Raw genomic sequence first — 25,911 nt, 5'->3', positions numbered from 1 at the left:
GCAACACAAGTTCTTTTTTTAAAAAGATTAATTAGAATGAATTAGTTAATTTTGTAAATAAAGGTATTCACCGAAAGTAATTCAAAAAGTATAAAGGGTATGTAGTAAAAGATGGGTCTTTCTCCTGCCACTTTACTCTAGCCACTCAGTTGTGCTCCCCAAAGGCAACCACTATTACTGATTTCTTACGATATTCTTTCATCAGATGGTCTAAGTATATCTAAATATATGAATATGTTATTTTTTGTGTAAGTCTTGGTATACTATATACCGTGTTCCTAAGATTTGTTTTCTTATTTTAACTTAGCAATACGTCTTAGAGATTGTTTCATATTGAGCTACCTAGTTGTTTTAACTATTTAATATTTCATTGTGTCAATGTACCATGATTTATTTAACTATTCCCCTATTGATAGGCATTTATCTTTCCACTCTTTTGCTATTACAAATGATCCTGCAATGAATAATCATGTCAAATATTATGAATATATTTGTAGTATAAACTCTTAGTGATAGTATTGTTAAGTGAAAAGATGGTGCATTTATAGTTTGATAGGTAATAGTAAATTCCTTCGTAGGGATTGTGCCAATTTTCATTCTTGCCAGCAAATAGTAGAATGCCTGTTTTCTCTCACACCGTGTAGCCAGATTTGATCTTTGACAATTTGATAGGTAAAAGGTAGTATCATCATGGTTTTTATTTCTTTTATTATGCTGAGGTTGTATATTTGTACATATATTTTAGAAATGTTTATATTTCCTTTGCTGTGAACTCTGTTTATAGCATATTCCATTTATCTTTTTGATTTTAGGTGCTCTTTATATATTATGAATTAACATGTCTGATATAACTTCACTTAATATGTTTTTTTCATTTAAAAACTTTTATTGAAATAGATCATTCATATATGAATATACATAAACAATAAGTATATAATAAAAGTTGTGAACTTACAAAACAAACATGCATGTCATCATTCAGGGCTCCCATACATCACCCTACCACCAACACCTTGCATTATTGTGAATGAAAACTACTAACTATAGCCCATATTTTACATTTGGTGTATTTTTTCCCCAACCCACCTGATTATTAACACCCTATATTAGTATATATTTGTTATTGTTCATGAGAGAAGGTTCTCATATTTGTCCTGTTAACCACAGTCTGTCTTCCACCACTGGATACCTGTGTTATACAGTCCCGTGCTTTGTACAGTCCATTCAACGTGTATACTCATTGGCTCTCATTTTCTTCACAGAGTTGTGCTGTCGTTACCTCAGTCAATTTTGGAATGTTCTCACTATTCCAAAAGGAAAAATCCCATACTCCCTTATACTCCCCCATTGTTATTCTTGTCCTGTAGAATTGAAATAATACCTTCTTGCCATTTTTGCAAATATTACAATATTGTGAACTATTGTCCATAAGTTGCAAATTTCCCATGTATCACCATATTCTTTTTTTTATTAACATTTTTTATTTTTAAAGAAGCTTTAGAATACATAAATGTTACATAAAAATATAAGGGATTCCCATATGCCCCATTCCTACCTCCTCCCATACTTTCCCACATCAATAACATCCCTCCTTAGTGTGTTACATTTGGTACAATTGATGAACACATATTGAAGCATTGCTACTAACCATGGGTTACAATTTATGTTATAGGTTACACTCTGTTCCACACAATTTTATAGGTTATGAAAAAATATATAATGGCCTGTATCCGTAATTGCAGTGTCATGCAAGACTACTCCAATATCCCGAAAATGTCCCCATATTATACTTATTCTTCCCTCTTCCATCCCTTAGAACCTCTGGTGGCCACTGCCTTTATGTCAATGATTAGAGTTCTTTCTTTGCTAGAATAGTAATAAATCTATAATAAAATAATAATAAGTCTACTTTAGTCCATTGTTCATTCCTTAATCTTGAAGATTTTGAAACGGTGATGCCCATTCTGCTTCCAGTTGTAGGGAGCTTAGATTCCATGGGGCAGATGAATGGAACTATCTTGCTTGCAGTTGCAGACACTCGCTGTTCTTTGGGATGGGTGTTGTCATCATTATCTCCTTGTTAGTTGTCCTGGGTGAGACCAATGAACTAGAGAGTAGGTATTACCATATTCCTAACACTTTGTTAAAGAAGAACATTTTCATATTTATGCTATTAACCACAATCTTCATCCACCACTGAAATCACTGTTATATGTTCCCTAGATTATTCTCTAGCTTTTCAACTGGGATTTATGTTCACAGACTGCCCCTTTTATCCACCATCACATTTATAAATCACCAGTATTATACTCATTTTAATGCGTTACCATCAACTCTATTCATTTCCATGGTTTTACAATAAGCCTTATTAAAAATTCTGCATATATTAAGCATCAGCTCCCATTCTCAACCCATATTCTATCTCCCAGTAACCTATACTCTAGAGTTTGCCTCTTTGAATTTAATCATTGTGTTTAGTTCATGTCAGTAAGACCATATAATATTCATCCTTTTGTACCTGGTGTATTTCATTCAACATAATGTCCTCAAGGCTCACCCATGTTGTCATGTCCATTTCTTCTTACTCCTCAATAGTATTCCATCATGTATAAATACCACATTTTGTTTATCCTTTCATCAGTTGATGGACACTTGGGCTGGTTCCATATTTTAGCACTTGTTCATAATGCTGCTGTGAACATCAGTGTGCAAATGTCAGTTCCTGTTCTTGCTTTCAGTTTTTCTGAATATATTCCTAGTAATGAGATTGCTAGATCATATGGTAGTTCTGTATTCAGCTTCTTGAGATCCTGCTAAATTGTCTTCTTCAGAAGCTGTCACAGTCTGCATTCCCACCAACAGTGAAGGAATGTTCTTTCCGCTTTCTCCACATCGTTTCCAGCACTTGTAGTTTAGTTTTTTTTAGTAATGGCCATTCTATTATATAACGTGTGAAATGGTATCTCATTGTAGTTTCAATTTGCATTTCTCTAATAGCTAGTGATGTTGAACATTTTTTTCATATGCTTTTTGTCCATTTGTATTTCCTCTTCGGAAAAATATCTAATTCAGTCTTCCATGCATTTTTAAAATTGGGTTGCTTTTCTTTTTGTCTTTGAGTTGTATGATTTCTTTATATAATTTGAATATCAAACCCTTATTGAATATGTGGTTTCCAAATATTTTCTTCCGTTGAGTAGTCTGCATTTTTACCTTCTTGATAAAGTCTTTTGAAGAACAAAAGTGTTAAATTTTGGGGAGGTCCCATTTATCTATTTTTCTTTTGTTGCTTATGCTTTGGGTATAAGGTTTAAGAAACCACCACGCACCACAAGGTCTTGAAGATATTTCCCTACATTTTCTTCTAGGGGTGTTATGGTTGTAGCTTTTCTATTTAAGTCCTGTGAAGGTGGAGGTATGAGACCTGCTGCTGCTCCACTCACAGGATTTTTCAGACAGCTGAGACTCCTTTCCTTCACTCCTTTCTCTTCTGGGTTGTGTCTCATTTCCCCCTGGTGTCCTGAGCTCTAGAACAGCCCTCCTTTCCTTTAGCTATTTTTTCCTAAACTCCAGAAAGCCCTTCCTTTCTTTTAGCTATTTTTTCTGGAAGAGAAGTGACCCCTCTGCCTCTCTAATCCTCTATGTTCCTGGAAATCCATTGTGTCTTTTTATGCCAGTACCATGCTGTTTTTACCACTGTAGCTAAGTAATATGCTTTAAAGTCAGGAAGTGAGAGTCCTCCAACTTGGTTCTTCTTTTTAAAGACATTTTTGACTATTCAGGGCCCGTTACCCTTCCAAATAAATTTGAAAATTTGCTTTTCCATTTCTGCAAAAAAGGCTGTTGGGATTTTTATTGGGATTGTGTTGTATCTGTAAATCAATTTGGGTAGAATTGACATCTTAATGATATTTAGTCCTCCAGTACATGAACACAGAATGTCCTTCCACTTATTTAAGTCTTCTTTGGTTGCTTTTAACAATGCTTTGTAATTTTCTGAATACAGGTCCCTTATGTCCTTGGTTAAGTTTATTATAAATGGAATGTTTTTCCTGACTTTCTCTTCAGATTGCTTATCAGTAGGTATAGAAATGCTACTGATGCTTGCATATTGGTCTTGTATCCCATCAGTTTGCTGAACTTGTCTATTAGTTCTAATAGTTTTGTTGTAGATTTTTGGTATTTTCTAGGTATGGGATCATATCATCAGTGAATAGCAGACGTTTTACTTCTTCCTTTCCTATTTGGATGCCTTTTAATTCTTTTTCTTGCCTAAGTCCTCTAGCTAGAACTTCTAGCACACTATTGAATAACAGTAGTGACAGTGGGCATCCTTGTCTTGTTCCCAATCTTAGTGAGAAAGCTTTCAGTCTTTCACCTTTGAGTTACAGTGTTAGCTTTGGGTTTTCCTATATGCACTTTACCATGTTGAGAACGCTTCCTTCCATTCCTACCTTTATCAAGAAAGAATGCTATATTTTGTCGAATGCCAGTTGGTATGTTTCTAGGAATTTTTCCGTTTTGTCTGCAGTGTCTAGTTTGTTGACCTATAGTTGTTCATAGTATTCTCTTATGGTCTCTCTTATTTCTGTGGGGTCACTGGTGATGTCCACCCCTCACCCCCCCTCACCCCCAATTTCTGCTTTTACTTGCATCTTCTCTCTTTTTTCTTTGTCAATCTAGCTAAGTGTTTGGTGATTTTATTGATCTTCTTGAAGAACCAACTTTTGATTTTGTTGATTGTCTCTATTATCTTTTTGTTTTCAATTTCATTTCTTTCTGCTCTGATCTTTATTATTTCTTTCCTTCAGTTTGTTTTGGGATTCATTTGCTGTTCCTCTAGGTGTGCAGTTCGATCTTCAATTTTACCTCTTCTTTTTTAATGTAAGCATTGAGGGTTATACATTTCCCTCTCAGCTCTGCCTTTGTTGTGTGCCATAGGTTTTGATGTGTTGTGTTCTTATTTTCATTAGTCTTGAGATATTTACTGATTTTCTTTGCAGTTTCCTCTTTGACTCACTGATTATTTAAGTGTATTGTTTAATTCCCATATATTTGTGAATTTTATCTTTTTCTGCCCGATCCTGATTTCCAGCTTCATTTTGATCAGAGAAAGTGCTTTGTATAAGTTCAATCTTTTAAACTTTATTGAGCCCTGTCTTATGACCCAACATGTGGATTATCCTGGAGAAGAATCCATGAGTACTTGAAAAGAATGTATACCATGTTGTTTTGGTGTTTAATGCTCTATAAATTTCTGTTGGGTCTAGTATATTTATCATTTTATTCAAGCTCTCTTTTTCCTTAGTGATCCTCTGTCCAGATGTTCTGGATCAATGCTGAGAGTGTTGTATTGAAGTCTCCAACTATTATTGTAGAGGTGTCTATTTCTCCCTTTAGTTTTGCCAGTGTGCGCCTCATGTGGGCACCCAGGTTAGGTGCATAAATATTTATTACAATTATAGTTTTCTTGGTGAATTGCCCCTTTTATTAATATATAATGACAGTTCTGTTTTGTCTATTCGTGTTGCTACTCCAGACTTTTTTGGTCATTACATCTGAGGTGAATCTCTTGTAGACAGCATATAGATGGCTTATATATTTTTTATCCTTTCTGTTACTTTGTGTCTTTTGGTTGGGGAATTCAATCCATTAACATTTAGTGTTATTATTATAAAGGCATTACTTACTTTGTCTATTTTGTCCTTTGGTTTTCTGTTGTCATATCTTACCATGGTCTGTCTTTTTACCCTTTAAGTTACCCTTACTAATAATCTTCATTTCTACACTCTTTGAATTTCTTGCCCTTGTGTTCCTTTTGGACTGTAACACTCCCTTTAGTATCTCTTGTAAATTGAATCTTTCAGTAACATGCTTTCTCCGTTTTTGTTTGTAAAAATTTTAAGCTCACCTTTTTTGTTTTGTTTTTTGAGGTACCAAGTGTCAGGGATTCAAACTCAGACTTCGTATTTGGGAAGCTGGCACTCAGCCACTGAGCCACAGAGCTACATTGGCTTCCCTGAGTTGGGTTTTTTGTTGTTGGTTTCACTTTTTGGTTTTTTTTTTCCAGTAGGCCCTGGATATGAACCAGGACCTCCTATGTGGGAAGCTCAATTATTGAGCCTCATCTCCTCCCTCACCTTTATTTTTCAAGGACAGTTTTCCTGGGTAAAGAATTCTTGGCTGGTAGATTTTCTCTTTCAGTACCTTAAATACATTTTACCACTGCCTTCTCACCTCCATGTTTTCTGATGATAGATTGACATTTAGTCTTATTGAGGTTCCCTTGTATGTGATGCATTACTTTTCTCTTGTTGCTTTCAAAATCCTCTCTTTATCTCTGGTATTGGTAGTTCTGAATAGTAGATGTCTTTGATTTATTCAATTTGGGGTGCATTGTCTTTCTTAGATATTGATATTTATGTCTTTCTATAATAGTTGGGAAGTTTTTGGTTATTTATTCTTTCTGCCCTTTTCCATTCTCTTCTCCTCCTGGGACACTGATATTGCATATGTTTGTGCATTTACCATTGTCATTCATTTTTCTGAGACCCTGTTCCACTTTTTCTATTCTTTTCTCTTTCTCATCTCTTGTCATTTTAAGTTCAGATGTTCTGAGCTTGATTTCACTAATTTTGTCCTCCACCAATTCAAATGAGCTGTTATAGGCCTGTAATTTTCTTTTTAAGATTTGTTTTTATTTATTTCTCTCCCCTCTCCCCCTCCCCCGTTGTCTGCTCTCTGTGCCCGCTCACTGTGTGTTCTTCTATGTCCTCTTGCATTCTTGTCAGGCGGCACTGGGAATCTGTATCTCTTTTTATTGCGTCATCTTGCTGCATCAGCTCTCCATGTGTGCGGCGCCACTCCTGGGCGGGCTCTGTGTTTTTTTTTTGCGTGGGGCAGCTCTCCTTGTGGGACACACTCCTTGCACGTGGGGACCCCCACACAGGGGACACCCCTGCATGGCTCATCACTCCTTGTGCGCATCAGCACTGCACATGGGCTAGCTCACCACACTGGCCAGAAGACCCTGGGTACTGAACCCTGGACCTCCTATATGGTAGGCTGACGCTCTATCAATTGAGCCACATCTGCTTCCCTGTAATATATTTTTAATTTCATCCATTTTGTCTGTTATTCCCATAAGCTCTGTTACTTTTCTTTGCAGGCTTTCAAATTTTCTTTATGCTTACTCAGTGTTGTCTTTATATCTTTTATTTCTTTAGTCATGTTTTCCTTCAGCTCCTTGAATTGATTTAGAGATTTGTGTGATTATCATTGATTAGTTGTCTTAAATCCTGTATTGCATCATGATTTTTGGATTGTTCCTTTGTCTGGACCATTTCTTCCTGTTTCTTAGTATGGCTTATAACTTTTTTGCTGATATCTAGGCATCTGAAAATGTTGGTGAATTTACTTTGTCAATATCTTTCTCATGCATAGTTGTTTTGTTTCACGACTCTTTGATTTTTTATTTAACTTAATCAAAGTCTTCAAAATTGCCCAGCTTAAGTTATCAAAATATTTTGAGGGACATGCTATTGAGGCGCATGTCTGATCCAAGGAATCTGGGATTGCAGGCTCCAGATAGCATTTTTTTTTCCTCCTTGCAGTTTCCCAACCTGCCAGGAGATGGTGCTTGTTGGTGACTCTTTCCACATTGGTTTGTCTTTCATCCTCCACTTGCTCGTGATTCTGGTCTGCCTAGAGCCAAGATTCAAAGCAGGCTTTGCTGTCCAGATTCATTGAAGAGAAATGACTCTCCATCTTCTGCAGCACCCTCCATCTTCCCAGGGATGAAAATATCTATTCCCCTCTCACTTGACTGCAGTGGGCCACAGGTTTTATCCAGGCTCTTTGCCTTGAGGTTGGGGGTTGGTCGTCATTCCCATTCTCAGGGACTAGTAACTCAGTTTTCATTTTGGCTTCTTCGTTTCTTTGCCCCTCGCCCTCCTGGAGAATGCACAGTGCTCTCCTGGTCTGCAGATCCCCAAAGCAGCTACCTCAGGCAGCCTTCCTTTTGCCCTTCCTCTATTACTTTTGTGAGAGAATTGAACCCCGCCTACCTACTCCAATGCCATCTTCCCGGAAGTCTGCTTTAATATGTTTTAATTGTTAAGTTAGTGTAATGGACCAAGTGCTACGGGATCCCAGATGAAAGATCAGTGAATTCTACCCTGGGGTGTGCAGGGCAAGTAGTATTTGAGTTAGGTCTTGCAAGACAGCTAGCCTTTTCCACGAGAATTGGGACTAAGGTTGCAGTGTTGCAGAGGCATGACCATGAATTATATGGATGTAGTTTAGTCTGATAGGGCTTGCATATAGGGTGAATAGGAAGTTGGGAAGATGTAACTTAAAAGAGGCTTCTTTTGAGTGTGTATAGTATTAGGATTCTTTTTTGTTGTTGTTAAGAAGTTGGAATAGTACTGATTATACCAGTTTAATCCCCACCTCACAGTAAGTAAGAGTACCTAGTTTTCACATTTCTAACAACCTTGGATATCATCAATCTTTATTTATGTTTGTTCCTTGTATTTGATTTATTATTCTTCATCTTTTTTTTGGGGGGGGCTGTCTTTTTCTTTCTGTTTTGTAGAAGTATTTGTTAATTGGGTATATGAATTCTTTAGCAAATATTTTATCTTTGTATGTTGTTTTCTTTTATCCTATATAAAATTTACATTTTATATCTTCTCCATATTCTACTTAAGTACAATTTTAAAAGCAGTTTTCACTTACCTGAAAAATGTAGCACAAGAAATATGCCTACCTAAAAAATTCCAAAAAATTATAAGCAGCAGATTTTTTTTTCATTTGCAGTGAGAGTTACTCAGTAGCTTGACAAGAATTATAGTGTCATAGTTTTAGTTGTGCTTTTAATTTTTAATATATTATTTATAATATACTGAAAAGTTTTTTTATGACTAATTTTTTTTTTATCAGGATCTGAGATGGGATGGAGGGGCATATGTTTGCTTCTCTCTCTCTCTTTTTTTTGATCCCTGCCACCTCCCATTGTTTGCGTGCATATACCCTTTGTTGGTGGCAGAGGCTGGTAAAAAATGCCACTGGGTCATCTCTGAATGCTTCTGTTTCTCTCTTCACAATGGGTTGTTTTTCTTGCTTTTTTTAATTTCTCGTAATTTTTTATTGAGTGCCATGTATCTTGTGTAGAATGGTAGAGATGAAAGTAAACAGTATTTATGGGCATGTGCTTCTTCTGTTAGGCCTTTAGGAAAGAGCAGGGAGTCATGTTACTCAGGAGTTGATGGGTTTGGTTTTGCTGTTGCTTTGCTTACCTTTGGTATGGCACCAGCTTCAAATTTCTATACTGTTACCATGTGCTTAGGATGGGGTCTGGATTGCTGGGAGATTTATCTCGGTGTTCCCCATTCCATCCTCAGTCTTTTGTCTTCCCTGTGCAGCGTTGCCTCAGAGAGGCGTCCAGGACCAGCCTTAGTCTTAGGTAGGTTCTGTGCGCCTGGACTTTGGGAATAGGGTCTTCTCAACATTCCTCTCCTTTTTTCCCTGTGGTATTTATCTGTTGCAGGTTTTGTGAGGAAATTTCCTGACCCTTCCCCAGCCATATTGGGGTAGGATACTAGGCTTAGGACTGTTTGAGGCTGCATCCTCAGGGATAGAGGGTCTTGTTTGTTTTTCTTCTTTCTTGTCCCCAGCCTCATGGGTTTTTGTTTTGTTTTGTTTTGTTTTTAGTAGCAGAAGAATTTAATGTAAAGCAAAAATACACACTCAAGACAGGACTGTGAGCGTGTTTATATGAATTGCACCTGCTAGGGCTTGGGTGCTTCTTTATTGAGGCTGGGCTTCCCTCCTTTTCCCCCTCCATGTAAATTAGGATTTGTAATTTCCAATGTTCTCACTGGTCTGCCTTATACAGAAGAGGGATTGAAAGCTACAACTTTTTACTGTTTACTGGTTCTGTGTTCCTTGGAGTGGAAACTGTGCAGGGGAAGGGGAAAGCACCTGGTGGTCAGGTGATGGGTGGGCCTTTTGTTATCTGGTATCTCCTGGCATTAGACCTTAGCCCTAGACCTTGGACAGGTGATTTCCACTATTGTTACATATTATCTGATGGTACTTTCCCCTTGGTCCTCCTCCTCTGCTGAGTTATCTCCCTTCTCCTACCTTTCCCTACTCCATTCCCCCCTCAGAAAATTCCATTCCTTGTTCTTAAGGGGTAATGAAGGAGGATGATCTGTCGTCTGTAACTACATCATGCTGTCATTGGGACACTGACCCTGCCTATCAGGGAAGTGGAATTCTCAGGCTCTAAATCTAATATCCCAAGGGAGGATCAGCTGGGAGGTTTTCCATTGGGACTAGAGAAAATCCTTGCATGACCATTGTCTTCAAGTGGAGCTGTTGAAGTCTGGAAGATAGAATTTTTTTTTTTTTTGAGGTACCGGGCATTGAACCAAGGACCTCGTATGTGAGAATGCAGCACTTAACCACAGAGCCACATTGACTCCCCTTAGTTGTTTTTTTTCATTTATTGGCTTGTTCTTTGTTTTTTTTTTTAGAAGGCATTGGGAACTGAACCTGGGCCCTCCCCTGTGGGATGCAGATGCTCAACCACTTGAGCTACATCTACTCCCATGGAAGATACAAATTTAATTAGTAGGTTGAATAAGTAGGGCCTGATGATTAAGAGTAGAATGACCAGAACTAATGGTTTAAGGAGGGGAAAGAGCAAAGTGAGGGAGGGGAGGATGGGATTTTATGGACTCCCAGATGAATGAGGAATCAAGCTCTAGTTCATTGGTGATTTGCCTGGCTGTTTCTGTTTGCCAGTAGCAATGATAGCAAACAAGGTTTCAGCAGTTGCCTCTTTAGAGGAAGTTTTGAGAGGCGACTGAATTTTTAACAATTAAGGGGGCTTGAAAGGGTGCCTGTGATGTAGCTGTCCATTCTACCCACCTGGATGTATTTGTTAAGATGTTATCAATAGGGCCATTATCAGTGAGGTAAGAATTGATATGGCATATCCAATAGTCTGACTGATCATGGTTGTTGCTACAGTGACAGGCCAGTCAAGGAAGACAAGAAGCAGTTTGAATCTGGAAAAGAAGCCCAAGGGTGCAAGCACAAATGTTTAGCAGGTGTCCAGAGGGGGAAGTTTTCTTCTGTGAGTAAAATAACAGTGAAACTTTCTCCATAGCTCTAGGATATCTGCCTAGAGTAGGCAAGATCCAAGATTAAGTACCACACATGTTAACCTTCTATAGGAGCAGGCCATAAAGCCAACTTGTTTCTTTAAGTTCTCCTGACATCACTCTGACAAGTGTTGCCCATGTTGGTATGTTTTTTGTGCAGTTGACTCTAGAACTGTCAGTCCTTGTGAGAACATGAAGGTTGGCTTCAGTGTTACACTGGCCTGTTGCATAGCGCCCTCTGGTACTATGAAACAGAGCCAGTCTGGAAGTAATATCCACTGTAGGGTTAAGAGACTGAGCCATCACTGGATTGCAAAGCCACAGGAGTTTTCAGCAGCAGTGTGCTTCTGTCCACTTTGGGGCCACAGCCGGATGCTATAGCAGATAACTTTATTGTTTTAGAGGCCATACTAACTGGCTGTGCCAATAACTCAAATGGTGAGACACTATGCAGTAGTTGGGGTCTGGTCTAAATGCATGAATGTGTTTGCCAGTCCCTTAAGTGTATGTTGGTTTTGTGCTATAAGGCACTGAATGTGTTGGAGCTGTTAACAGGCCTCAAATCTTGTATTTTATGAAATAGGTCAGAATATTTAATGGAGATTCCTAGTGCCTTGGCCAGGCACTGCCCCATGGCAACTCCTCTATGTCCTCTTTATGTAGTCATAGGGTGGCTTCTTCATCACTTTTAGAGCTGGCTAACTCTGACTCTGGGTTCCATGTGTCGTACAGGCACTTAAAAAATTTCTGGGGAGCTCTCAGGTTACACACAAAGAGCGAAGCATCTCAGGATTTACGAATAACAATTAGAGATCAGAGCCTAGGAATAAATGTGACTGCTGCAAGACCTTACAGTCTAGGCCCTAATTTCCTTAAATAAAGCTCTTTCTAGAGATCGTTAACTACAACTTACAGAAATTGTTTCATTTCACTTTTACGCTTTTACCAAGATTGTTAATCAGTGGTAAAACATAACTTATAGACTTGCCTTGCTTCTCCATAAAGTCCCTTTTCTGACTTAAAGTCAGAATGCTGACTGCATTCTCTTTTTTTTTTTAACAAATGAATTTTATTGATGCCTATTAATAAAGCATACAATTCATCCAAAGTGAACAATCAATGGTATTTGGTATAATCACATAGTTGTGCATTCATCACTTCAATCCTTATTAGAGCATTTTCATTATTTCAATAATAATAAAAAACCAGACAAAATTCTTCACCTCTCAATCTCTGTGTCTGTTGCTGTACATCGCTATTTCTGGCTATTCTTGCACAATTATTTATTAAGTGGTTTTATTGAGATATATATTCACATACCATACAATCTATCCAAAGTGTATATAATCAGTGGCTTTTAGTGTAATCACAATGTTGTGCATTCACCACAAAAAATTTTTTAAAATTTCATTACTCCCAAAATAAAAACGTCACACCCCTTAGCAATCATCTCTCAGTCCCTCTGTCTTTCCCTAGTCCTACATAACCACTAATCTAATTTCATATTTATAAATTAATTTATATTTGCATTTTATATAAATGGAAATCATACAATATGTAGTACTTTGTGTCTGGTTTCTTTCACTTAGCATAATGGTTTTTTTGGTCTGATATTAACATTTTGTAGTTTTAACATATATTTGTTCAGCTTCAAAGAAAGATGGTCTTATTTTGCATACTCTTTTAGAGAAGCATCAGAGCAGAACATTGTAACTGATAAGAGATTTTGGTTGTTTTCTTAACATCACATTTTTCTGAGAATAACTAAAACTTAAATGGGCAATATCATCATGCAGATCAGTATTAGGATAGAAGGACAGTAAGAAATCTAAAAGTATTTAAGAATTTTATACAATCCCCAAATATAGAAGTAAATTACATATTTAATTTCTCCTTTTAAAAAAATATAGTTTATCACAAAGAAACTTCAGCAGTATCAGAAAACTATTTTTTTCTAGTTAATTTTAAGAAGACCTAAGATTTCCAGTGGAATCTAAATTATCTTCCTATTACCATTTTATAAATAGTATTTCCCTTAGTAGTAAAATAAGTCTATACATTTACAATAGGCTTAGGAAAGAAATACTGTGATTATGCTCAGAATTTTATGACAAACCAGTTTTTTTTTTAACAGAAGTTTAACACCTTGATAAAAATCTGAATAAAATGTGACTAAAATTTGGAACATTGTCAAAATAACATCCCATGTAGAAAACTACAGCTTACATAAGTATTTTCCTTTGGAATATATTTTCCATTGTGGATTAAAATATTCAATATATTGATAAAGTTAATTTTCATAAACATATATATTTATGCACCTTGCTTTTTACAAGGTGAGAAAACAAATTCTTTTGTAACAGTTTGCAGTTAAACATATCCTTAAGGGTTCTAGAATATTGAAGGTTGTCAGGTCTGAACAGTACACCTCTATTTATTATAGTTAAAATAAGTTAGTAAAATTGTTTGGAAAAGACAACTTCCAAAATAGCAATGACTGTATTTTTTTAAAAACCATTAAGAATATGATGAAACCATTCTGATAAAACACAGATTCTTTGTTCTTTATATTTATATATATTGATTATTTCAAAAGGACTTTTATATCCTTTCACTCAAAGCAGACCAATCATTTAAGAAAACTGTGTTACTGTAACAGAGAAAGAAAGTCAAATTTTAGTTTTGCATCAGAACACCATTTGGTAAGCAAATCTTAGCATAGATCTTAACAGGGTGGGGTGTTATCAATATCAGTTTACAGATTTTTACTTACAGTTTGGCAGTTGGATTATTAATTACTCTCATCCCAAGGCTGTTAAGAAAGTTTAATTTGGGAAATTGCAGGACAAACTATACAAACCAGGGTTTATTCTGTAACATTTCTTCTGTCTCTATCATTCTTAATTTTCAGGCCTACTGGACAGATTTCTAAGCCAAACTTAACATTTCCCTATCTTATTGCACCTAGCCCTTCCCACATAGCTCTCTCAAAGAGAAGGCCCTGGGGGAGGGGGTTAGATTTCTATATGATCTTTTTAATCCTACTTGGCTTTTCTGGAGGGATATGGGCATAACAAACAGCAGGTCCCTTGGAGATCAGGGTTTTGATATGCCCTGAAGGCCTGAACATAAGGCACCTTAGTCCATTTTTCCTGTAACTTAAAGAAAGGGTCTAATTGGAGTATGGTATTGTAATTAAGCATTCCATTTTTGGAATATTTTCTTCACCCTAGGGTAGGAAGGTTCTTGACAAAATTGCAAGAAAGAATTCAAGGACTAGTCATATATAGTACAGGAGAATTTAATGTAAAGTGGAAGTACACACTCAAGATGGAATGCGGGCATGCTAGTATGAATTGCACCAGTCACCCTCAATGGGTATTTACTTGTGCCCTGGTGGTGAGGGTTTGATGCCCTTTCCCCAGTGGATTTTGGCTTTTGCTCCATCTGAAAAGGTCTGGGCATGGAGGCAGGGTTTTGTGTCTTTACTGCAGGACCAGAGGATATCCTCCATGCCTGCACCCTCGGGAATGCTCTTGCATGCTCTCAGTCTTTCTTGTGAGCACCTGGTGGAGGTCTGTAGAAAATATTGGGTGTGGTTTCCCCTGCGTCTCAATCTCCCAGGGGTTTTAACCTGCCAAACTAGGGCCAAACTTTCAGCTGAATTTTAAAAAATCTTATCTGCTTACCCTCCTTCTGTGCTCTTCCACAGGTGAAGCAGTCCTGGTGATGGGAGGGTGGGTAGGGTGGGTTATGCCCCTCCTTGTATTTCAGCCTACTTGGTTGCCCTTGATCTCAGCCCTGTGATGGGTTCAAGAAATGTGAGGTTTTTATCTGACTCTTTTTGTTGTTTTAATTCTCTTTCCAGCTTTTATGTCCTAAATTATGTTGAAGCAGAACTTCTGCATTTGTTTTAAAAGATAACGAATAAACCAGTATCAGATATTAATGAATTTATCTCTGTAATTACAAGTAGAAATAAGATTTCTAGACATTTCCATCCCAGTAATAGTCACATGTCCTAGGCATTTTCTGTTTAGTTCCATTTAGTTTAGTTTAGCTTGAAAGAGGCTATATGCGCTTTTCCTTCTCTAATGTTTCATGATAGATGGATCTTCAATCTTGGAACAATGGTTCTCTCTGGGATCACAGATACTCAGAATTCTGGAAGTAAACATTATTACAGCACTGTTTTTTTTCTTATCTTGTTTTATTTGTATATGACAACTGAATTATTTTCCTTTTCATATTTGTGGAGTTAGGGGACAGATGAGGCAGGGAGAAAGTTACTACCTGAGTATAGTCTTTTTGTTACACATTTAATCTGTATGATTTAGTAACCTAGGTAGCTGCAGCTAAATTCTGTTCTCTTTGGTTCAGAATAACAAGCGTTTCTCCCAGTTTTCCCAAACCTTTCTAGTATGATTTATTTTGTTTCATGAGAATCCTAGAATATTCTGTTAGGGCTTAACATGATTGCATGAGCAAGAGAATTTTTCTGGGTATGATTCTTATGAATGAAGAAAGATGGTTTTTGAAGGGCCATGGAAAACACAGTGGTTCTATGAGATTATTATTAAGGGAATTTGTTCAATTGTGGATCTGTGCTATATATAATGACGCTAACATTTTTTTTTCATTAAAGCAGTCAACCATTTGAAATTGAAACTTTTTTTTTACTGAAACATTAAAATATTTTGTGAAGATCCAAAGTATAAACAAATAGCTATATACTCAGCTCAGGCTTTCTATCCATAAGACTTTTATTGGGTTTGAAAATGTTTATTAAGTTAAAAATTAATATTTCTGCCCCCTGGGAATTACATATTAATTGCAAATTAAATAGATTCTACCCTGATTAAAATTTAGTGGTGAAATCAACAATTATGTAAAGTAAATCTAGCAGCTTCAGCTCTGACATTTGCTCATTTTATTTATTTTAGGTAGGAGAATTTATTCCTAAAACAGGTTCTCCAGGCTCCTTCTACTGGTCTCACTGTTGTTTTACTAAATGCGAAATAACAATGTGGTTTCTCCTGTTTCGAAGGTTTCAGAATTTTGTGGAGTCCTTCCAAGGTAGATTATTGGAATGTGTTGCATCCATCCACTTGGGCACCTGCTTAAACTTGTTGTTGTCAGTCCAGAAGGACACCTGCATCCCATTAAAAATGAGCAGCGTCATTATCTCCTATTTTGTTGAATTGTTTATTAGCTGAGAGGATACTATTATTAGCAGTGGTAATAAGGATTTATTGAATGCTAAGAATGGGATTACATGTTGGATTGGTTTTTAAGTTGTTTTTTTTAAATTGCTTTACTGTTATCCATTTCTTTCCTTTAAATTTTATAGGGCCCATTATTAGTGAGTGTTCTTTTGCTACCATAACAGATTACCACAAAACTTCATGGCTTAAAACAACGCAGATTTACTTTACAGTTCTGTGGGCCAGAAATCTGACACAGGTCTCACTGGCCTAAAATCAAGATGTTGGCAGGGCTTCGTTCTTTTCTGGAGGCTTTAGGGCAGAATCTGTTTCCCTGCCATTCCCAGCTTCGAAAGGCCACCTATATTCCTTAGCTCATGGCCTGCCTTCTCTATCTTCAAAAGCAAGCACTAGCAGGTCAAGTCCCTTTCACACTCCAATTTCTCATGCCTCTTCATCCAACTTTGTCATCCCAGCTCTGTCTTTTTTTTTTTTTTTTAAAGATTTATTTATTTATTTAACTTCCCCCCTCCCCTGGTTGTCTGTTCTTGGTGTCTATTTGCTGCGTCTTGTTTCTTTGTCCGCTTCTGTTGTCGTCAGCGGCACGGGAAGTGTGGGCGGCGCCATTCCTGGGCAGGCTGCTCTTTCTTTTCACGCTGGGCGGCTTTCCTCACGGGCGCACTCCTTGCGCGTGGGGCTCCCCCACGCGGGGGACACCCCTGCATGGCAGGGCACTCCTTTGCGCGCATCAGCACTGCGCATGGCCAGCTCCACACGGGTCAAGGAGGCCCGGGGTTTGAACCGCGGACCTCCCATATGGTAGACGGACGCCCTAACCACTGGGCCAAAGTCCGTTTCCCCCAGCTCTGTCTTTTTTTTTTTTTTTTTTTTTAATTGACTTTATAATAATATTACATTAAAAATATATATGTGAGGTCCCATTCAACCCCACCCCCCCACCCCCCCTCTCCCCCCCCCCAACAACACTCGTTCCCATCATCATGACACATCCATTGGATTTGGTAAGTACATCTTTGGGCACCTCTGCACCTCATATACATTGGTTCCATCATGGCCCATACTCTCCTCTATTCCATCATGTAGGCCCTGTGAGGATTTACAATGTCCGGTGATTACCTCTGAAGCACCATCCAGGGCAGCTCCATGTCCCGAAGATGCCTCCACCTCTCATCTCTTCCTGCCTTTCCCCATACCCTTTGTCCATTATGTCCACTTTTCCCAATCCAATGCCACCTCTTCTATGTGGACACTGGATTGGTTGTGTCCATTGCACCTTTATGTCAAGAGGAGGCTCAGATTCCACCTGGATGCTGGATGCAATCCTCCCATTTTCAGTTGTAATCACTCTAGGCTCCATGGTGTGGTGGTTGTCCTTCTTCACCTCCATCTTAGCTGAGTGTGGTAAGTCCAATAAATCAGATTGTAGGTGCTGGAGTCTGTTGAGGCTCAGGATCTGGCTATCACATTGTCAGTCCAGAGATTCAAATCCCCTAAATATATCTTAAACCCCAACATTAACTGCACCTCCAGCACATTAGCATGAAAGTCTTATGAAGGGAGATCCCATCTGAGTCCGGATTCATCACACATAAACACCATTTCCAAAGAGGGGCCATCTGCCCTGGTAGTTAACCCCATCAGCCATGACCATAACTCCCATGGGTCTCTTTAGCCCTCAAAGGAACCAATATCTGGGGGTTGTATCTGCTTTATCTGTCTCTCTGACTCTGCTCAGTTGTGCATGAGGGCAAACCTTCTGCCAGCCTCCAGACTCTTTTTTAGAAACTCGTAGCCATATAAACTCATTTCTCCTTTCCATTTCCCCCTTACTTTAGGTCAAACAGCATTTTAAAGTCATGGTATTTTATGTAGACATGGATATTCTGCTGATCCGCATTGAACCTTCCGTATAAGGTCATTTTCCAGTTGCATCATCAGTTGGTAGTTGATAGTGGTCCCTCGTTGCCAGGGAGGCTCATCCCCGGGTGTCATGTCCCACGCTGGGGGGAAGGCATTGCATTTACATGCTGAGTTTGGCTTCGAGACTGGCCACATTTGAGTAACATGAAGGCTGACAGAAGGAAATTCCCAGGCACAAAGTTGCTCTAGGCCTTGTTATTATTTTGGGTTTATCAGCTCACAAGCATAGTCATTAGTATCAGGGGCTCACTGTTGAACCCTCACTCCCTCCCGGTCCCCACCACTGTACCTGGGAGACTGTCGCTGCTCCCCTAGGGACCACGACAGAGCACCACTGGCCGGGAACCCAGTACCCCCCCTACTGTGGTTTTTAATTGTTGCCACTATGAGTATATCCAAACATTACCATGCACCCTGGACATATGTTCTGTACAGCTCCCTGTCAGTCATATATCATCTGTCATTGGTATCCCATACCAGTATCCCTCCATTGCCATTATTGAAACACTCTGTGATCCAGAACTCCCCGAAATTTGAAGCCCAATATAATGTCATGGTCCCTTACTAGGGAATGGCATATAGCGATGAGTTTAAAGGATAGATAAAGAACTTGGATAAAGTTAGATAAAGAACTTAGATAAAGAATGTTGACTTGAAAAAATTCCACATCCTATTTTTTTCTTCCCCCCCCCCCCCCCCCTAATTATTCAGCTTTTCTTCACAGGAGTCCTAGACCACAGCAATGTATATATATAATATACAGCACTCCCACACATCCACCAGAAAACCTTTTCCCTTCCACAGTGATACTCTTACGCCCTATTCATATCATATTTACTTAAAGTGATGTACAGAGTCTGAGACATTAGCTTTCTAACAAGGTGACATCTGTATTTACATTATGGTGCATACTTTAGGATACACAGTTCTTTACATTTTTAGTTATCCTATGTTTTACATTATGGTTTACATTATCAGTCTGTCATCTCCTATATGTTATGGTGTAATATTACATGTTTTATATCCATCCTTGTGTACTCTCAAGAAACTCCTCTCTTACCCCCCATTTACTTTGGTTCCACACATTTAACGTCCATTTTCCCTTCCACCTTAGTGCCCTCAGTGATAGCCAACCTCCGTTTCCTGAGGAGCCACTTCCAGAGATAGATGGAATAGTGTTCAGGGCCTAACTTGCTCAACTGCCCCAATGCCCTGGGAGCCACCCTTTCTCTCGAGGGATACAGTTCCCTCTATTGGATGGCATTAGTCCTCCCCAGGATGTGGGTCCACCCCCACTCTCACTACTTGGGTTTCTACCCCATGGTGTCACCCACTCTGGCAGAATGAGCATTTAGACATTCCCCAGGAGCCCGTCCTGCATCAGACCCTCCCCTCCGAGCATTCTAAACAGGTAACCCTCTTTATTATATTTTGATATGATTTTCTCGGCATTTTACTCTCCACCAACACCTGACCCTCTCCTGGTTCGTATGCTACCCCTCCCTCCCCCCACTTTTGGGCAACGTTACCCACCCGTCCCTCCCCAGCCACCCTCAAACCCGCAAAGCCCCAAGCAAAGGCAACCCCTTGCCCCCCTTTTATCTCTTCTTTGTGTTCATACTTACCACCATCTCGTCTTAAATTCCACCCCTGCAGACATCGGCTCATATCCTTCCTCCACCCTCCGATTTCCTGCAAGCCTATCGTTCAGTCTCTTGCTATCTAGGGCAGCTTGTTTATTTCATATCATTGAGGTCATGTAGTATTTGTCCTTCAATGTCTGGGTTGCTTCACTCAACATAAGGTTCTCAAGATTCATCCATGTTATCACATGTGTTTGTAGTGTGTTTGTTCTTACAGCCGAGTAGTATTCCATTGTGTGTATATACCACATTTTATTGATCCACTCGTCTGTTGATGGGCATTTGGGTTGATTCCAACTTTTGGCAATAGTGAACAATGCTGCTATGAACATTGGTGTACATATATTGGTTTGTGTTCTTGTTTTCAGTTCTGCTGGGTATATTCCCAGCAGTGGTATTGCTGGGTCATATGGCAAATCTATGGCTAGTTTTTTGAGAAACCGCCATACTGTTCTCCAGAATGGTTGGATCCTTCTGCATTCCCACCAGCAGTGGATGAGTGTTCCCCTTCCTTCACATCCTCTCCAGCACTTGTATTCTTCTGTTTTTTTCATAGCTGCCAATCTTATGGGTGTAAGATGGTATCTCATTGTGGTTTTGATTTGCATTTCCCTGATAGCTAGAGATTTGGAACATTTTTTCATGTGCTTTCTTGCCATTTGTATTTCTTCTTCGGAGAAGTGTCTGTTTAAGTCTTTTTCCCATTTTTTAAATGGATTGTTTATCTTTTTATTTTCAAGATGTAGGAGTTCTTTATATATGCAAGTTATAAGTTTCTTATCAGATATATGATTGCCAAATATTTTCTCCCACTGTGTGGGCTCCCTTTTTACTTTCTTGACAAACTCCTTTGAGGTGCAGAAGGCTTTAATTTTGAGGAAGTCCCATTTATCTATTAGTTCTTTTGCTGCTCGTGCTTTTGGTGAGATATTCATAAATCCATTACCTATTACAAGGTCCTGTAGATGTTTCCCTACACTGCTTTCTAAGGTTTTTATGGTCTTGGCTTTTATATTTAGGTCTTTGATCCATCTTGAGTTGATCTTTGTATAAGGTGTGAGATGGTAATCCTCTTTCATTCTTCTACATATGGCTATCCAGTTCTCCAGACACCATTTGTTGAATAGGCCACTCTCTCCCAGTTGAGAGGGTTTGGTGGCTTTATCGAATATTATGTGGTTGTATATGTGAGGTTCTATATCAGAGCTTTCAATTCGATTCCATTGGTCTATATGTCTCTCCTTATGCCAATACCATGCTGTTTTCACCACCGTAGCTTTATAGTATGTTTTGAAGTCAGGTAGTGTGATTCCTCCAATTTCCCAGCTCTGTCTTGACACAGAAAAGTTTCTCTCCTTTTGAGGATTCATGTGATAGGATTGGGCCTACCAAATAATCCAAGATAATCTTCCCATCTCAATGCAAAGTCCATTTTGGCAGGCTCTGGAATTAATTTAGGGTATGGATATCTTTATTTTACCTACATAGAAACATTGAAAAATATACAAACGTATTTCTAGAATACCATTTTACTAATTTAAAACTTTTAAGATTATAAGACTATAGGTGTGATTTGAATTAATGCTAAGAAAATAAAGCACCTCTAGTTCTGTCATTTTTCTTTTATGGTCTTCATACTCTTCCCTGCAATTACCTGTTGAATGTATTTTCTTAGGTAGTTTGTAAGTGCCTTGTCAGCTTCTGCTATGTAACAAACCACCCCACGACAATTATTTATCATTAGCCCAGACATCTATAGGTCAGCTAAATCTAGATTGGGTTTGGTTTGGTGACTCTGATGATTTTGTCAGGCTTACTCATACATCTGAGACTGTAGGTTAACTGAGAATTATCTAATCTATCCTGGAACTCTATGGGGGCAGTTCTGTTCCACACGTCTTTCCTTCTCCATGTTTGGCAGAAGTGAGTGTTAATAGAAACATGTGAAACCTCTTGTGACCTAGGCTCAGAACTGGGATACTATCAGTTCTGCTTTGTTTTGTCAGCCAGAGTAAGTCCCTTGACCACATCAAGGGGCAGGGAAATGTACTCCACCTCTTTAGTGGGAAGAACTGCAGAGCCACACCTAAGACACTTGAATGGAGAAGGTGAAGAGAATTGGGGTCAATGATGCAATCTACCACATGCTAAAACTCTGCCCCAAACTGAGCTTATCTCTGTGACTACTTCCTCACCAGAAACCTGTTTTTTGTTTTCTTTATTTCTGGTCTTAGTACTACTCTAGGTCTAGTAACCCAAGCCAGAAATCTAAGATGTATTAGAGATATTTCCTTTCCCCTTTCTCTATTTTCAGTATTTACCTGGTAAATATTTCTCTAATCAGTCATCTCTTCTATATCCATATTACTCTCACTGTTGTGGTTTAGGCTAACATATCTCTGGGCAGAAACGGAAATAATACTCCCTTCAAATCTATCCCTTATATTGCTGCCCGAATGCTCTACCTGATATACAGATGTCATTCTTGTTAGTGGCTTCTCATTGCTTCTAGAGTAGACCCTCTGTGATATAGATTCTTCAGTTTCATCTACTGTTTCTGCCTTCTAATCTACCTTTAGGATTCTGTAAACTGCAACCCATGGGCCTACCGCCTATTTTTGTATGGTTCATGAGCTAAGAATGGTTTTTACATTTTCATATGGTTGCAAAAAAGATATTTTGTGAAATGAAAATTATGAAATTCCAATTTCAGTGTTCACAGTTAAGTCTTATTGGAAAATAGCTGTTCATTTATTTATGTAATTTCCATGGCTGATTTCTTACTACAGGGACAGATTTGAGTAGTTGAATCAGAGACCATATGGTTAACAAAGCCTAAAACTTTTGCTTTTGGTCCTTTATGAAAAAGTTTGCCCATCCCTGATGTAATCATCCAAAACTTAAAATAACTCCCCTCCTATACCATTTTATTCCATGCTTCAATCCTTTAATTTTATTGTTTCTTTGCCTGGCTAACTCTATTTTTAAATAATAGCTTCATTCAGGTATAATTCATATTCAGTACAATTTATTTAACCATTTAAAATGTACAGCACAGTTGGTTTTTAGTGTAGTCACGGAGTTGTACATCCATCACTACAATCAATATTGCTGCATTCTCATCACCTTCCAGAGAAACTCATGAGCCCATTAGCAGTTATTTCCATTCTCTGTGCCTTGCCCCCTCCAGCTGCCTAGGTAGCCTAACCCCAGCCCTAGACAACCATTTATCTACTTTTGTCTCTACAAATTTGACAAATTTGACCAATCTGGCTATTGCATATAAGTAGAATCATACAGTATATGGTCTTTTGTGACTGACTTCTTTCACTCATAATGTTTTTAAGGTTCATCCTTGTAGCAAGTACCACACTTCTTTCTTTTTCATGGCCAAATAATATTCTGTTGTATAAGTATACCACATTTTATGTATCTGTTCAACAGTTGATAGCATTTGTGTTGTTTCTCCTTTTCGGCTATTACAGATAATGCTACTGTAAACAAATTATTTACAAGTTTTTGTATGGACATATATATTCATTTTTCTTGGGTGTATAATCTGCTTTATCCTTCAGGAATTGGCTTTGGGACCATCTCTTTCAGAAAACTATTCTTTTTTTTAATTTTTAAATTTATTTCTATTCCCCTCCCCCCATTGTCTGCTCTCTGTGTCCGTTCACGGTGTGTTCTTCTGTGTTCACTTGGATTCTTTGTCAGCAGCACTAGGAATCTTGTCTCTTTTTGTTGCATCATCTTGCTGCATCAGCTCTCCGTGTGTGCGGTACCACTCCTGGGCAGGCCTGCATGGCATGGCACTCCTTGCGTGCATCAGCACTGTACATGGGCCAGCTCACCACACAGGTCAGGAGGCCCTGGGTTTGAACCCTGGACGTCCCATATGGTAGGCGGACACTCTATCAGTTGAGCTACATCTGTTTCCCCAGAAAACTATTCTTAGCCTCCTGGTCTGGGTTAAGTGTTCTTTCCCTAGATCTCCCTTAACACTCTCATAGTATTGACCACATTATATTGAAATGATCTCTTTGCATGTCTTTTTACTTCACTCCTCTGTAAATTTCTAGAGAAATAATAAATAGCACAAATTTTCACTTAATAGTTGTTGAACTAGAGAAACTAAAGCAATCTATGCTTTTGAATAAACTAAATCATTTCTTTTTTCTTCAGTGTAATACATTTGCTTATTTTAACATTTTAAGTCTCTTGGAATATGAATTGAGATAACCAATCTTGAATCTGTCTTCTTTGTTTTTTAAGACCTGAAAAGAAAAAAAAAGGTCCTAAAGAAAAAACATCAGATGAAAAAAAGGATGATATAGAAAAAATAAAATCATACCCCTATATGGAAAGCGAGCCTGAGGATGATGTCTATTTAAAACGCTTATACCCAAGGCAGATATATGAGGTGGAGAAAGCTATTCACTTACTTAAGAAATTTCAAATTCTGGACTTTACTTATCCAAAGCAAGGTGTTTATCTTGATTTGACACTGGATATGGCATTGGAGAAGAAGGTATGTAGATTCAATTAAATAAATGTATGTTCTTACATGGCTATATGAGTTCACATTTCTTAATTTTTAAAAATTCTTACCTCCTGTGATAATTGTTAGAAAATCTTAAGTTCCTTCGGTATTTAATATTATGAAAACTGTGTTTGTTTTTTAATTTTCCAAATATGAAATAAAATGTTGAATATGCTCTGGAGAGTTGATAAGTAGACATCCTTGAAGACTCACTGGTATAAATTTTAGCACAAGTAGTGTTGAAATTAATTGAGGTGTTACTGTAACTTTGGAAAGTTTCTTATGCTGCCTGGGTGTCAGTTCTCTCCTCTGTAAATAAGGGCCTTCAATGAGTTCAGTGGCCTTTACATGTGTTTCTCAGAATCCTAGGTTGAGACTAAGTAAGGCTGCTCATTCTTGCTTTAGGCAGAGCTTCTCTGCTCTACCTATTTATATATTAGAGCTCCATGTGAGATTTTTGTTTATGAAACCTGTAAAAATAGGAAGAACACTAGATTAGCTTTGTGAGCCATTATAGCCTTAAATTTTATATGGTTTTCTCTTTAAGAAATATAACTTACTTAGAAATATTTTAATTTTTATTCTGAGGAAGTCTTTTTTTTTTTTCAAACTAGAAGGTATAAGCTTTTGAATATGATTTAACAACCTCAACAACAACCACAATGCTAATAATAGAGCACCTGGGAAGTGGCAGTATAGTCTATCATGTAATCTGCAGATTACAGATCTTGAATTATGCCTTCACCACTAACTTGCTCTGACTTTGGGCTAGTTCCTTAGCTTCTTCAGAACTTAGTTTTCTCATCTCTCAAGGGAGATAAAATGCTTAGTTTATATGGTTGTAGTGAGGAATAAATGAAATAATGCATGTAAAAGGACTTAGTGTTTAATAACAACCAACATTTATTGAAAAGTTTCTCTGTGCTAGGCACAATGCTAAATACTTTGAATGCCTTTTCTCATTTAATCCTATAACAGCCTCAAAAAAAGGAAATTGAGGCACAGAAAATGAAGTAACTTGCTCAGGGTCACGGAACAGGAGACAGAGTTAACATTTGGACCAGTGTTGGTCTCATTTCTTAATTCTTACTTACTAGAAATTTCTGGTAGCCATTTTACATTTTAAAATTTTATACCATAGTGTTACTGTTCTTTTTTTCCCCCAAAGATTTGTAGTGTCCAGGACGATCACTTTCTCCTTCTCATTCCACCATTAATATAGTTCCTAACAAAATCTTGTAGGACCACAAACTTCATTTCATAAATTGAAGCCACTTGTAAACTAATAACATTGAAAAAATACTGCGATTTCCTAAGACCCTCTTTGTTCTTCACAGAATGCTTTGTACAATAAGCCTATTGCTATTATTGCTCACCATTTAAAATTTTACTAAAACCAGTTGAGG

General features: G+C 38.0%; 1 protein-coding gene across 1 annotated transcript in view; it reads left to right on the top strand.

The window, feature by feature from the left end:
- The window catches only part of MRPL1 (mitochondrial ribosomal protein L1), a 78,914-nt gene that overhangs the window by 17,935 nt on the left and 35,068 nt on the right, over positions 1 to 25,911 (top strand). The window contains exon 3 of the mRNA XM_023590623.3: positions 24,238 to 24,493. Coding sequence (XP_023446391.2) covers positions 24,238 to 24,493 — 256 coding nt within the window. The remainder of the gene's footprint in view (positions 1 to 24,237; positions 24,494 to 25,911) is intronic.

Source organism: Dasypus novemcinctus, chromosome 1 (assembly GCF_030445035.2).
Source record: "Dasypus novemcinctus isolate mDasNov1 chromosome 1, mDasNov1.1.hap2, whole genome shotgun sequence".
Lineage (NCBI taxonomy): Eukaryota > Metazoa > Chordata > Mammalia > Cingulata > Dasypodidae > Dasypus > Dasypus novemcinctus.
This window is presented reverse-complemented; position numbering and strand designations above follow the sequence as displayed.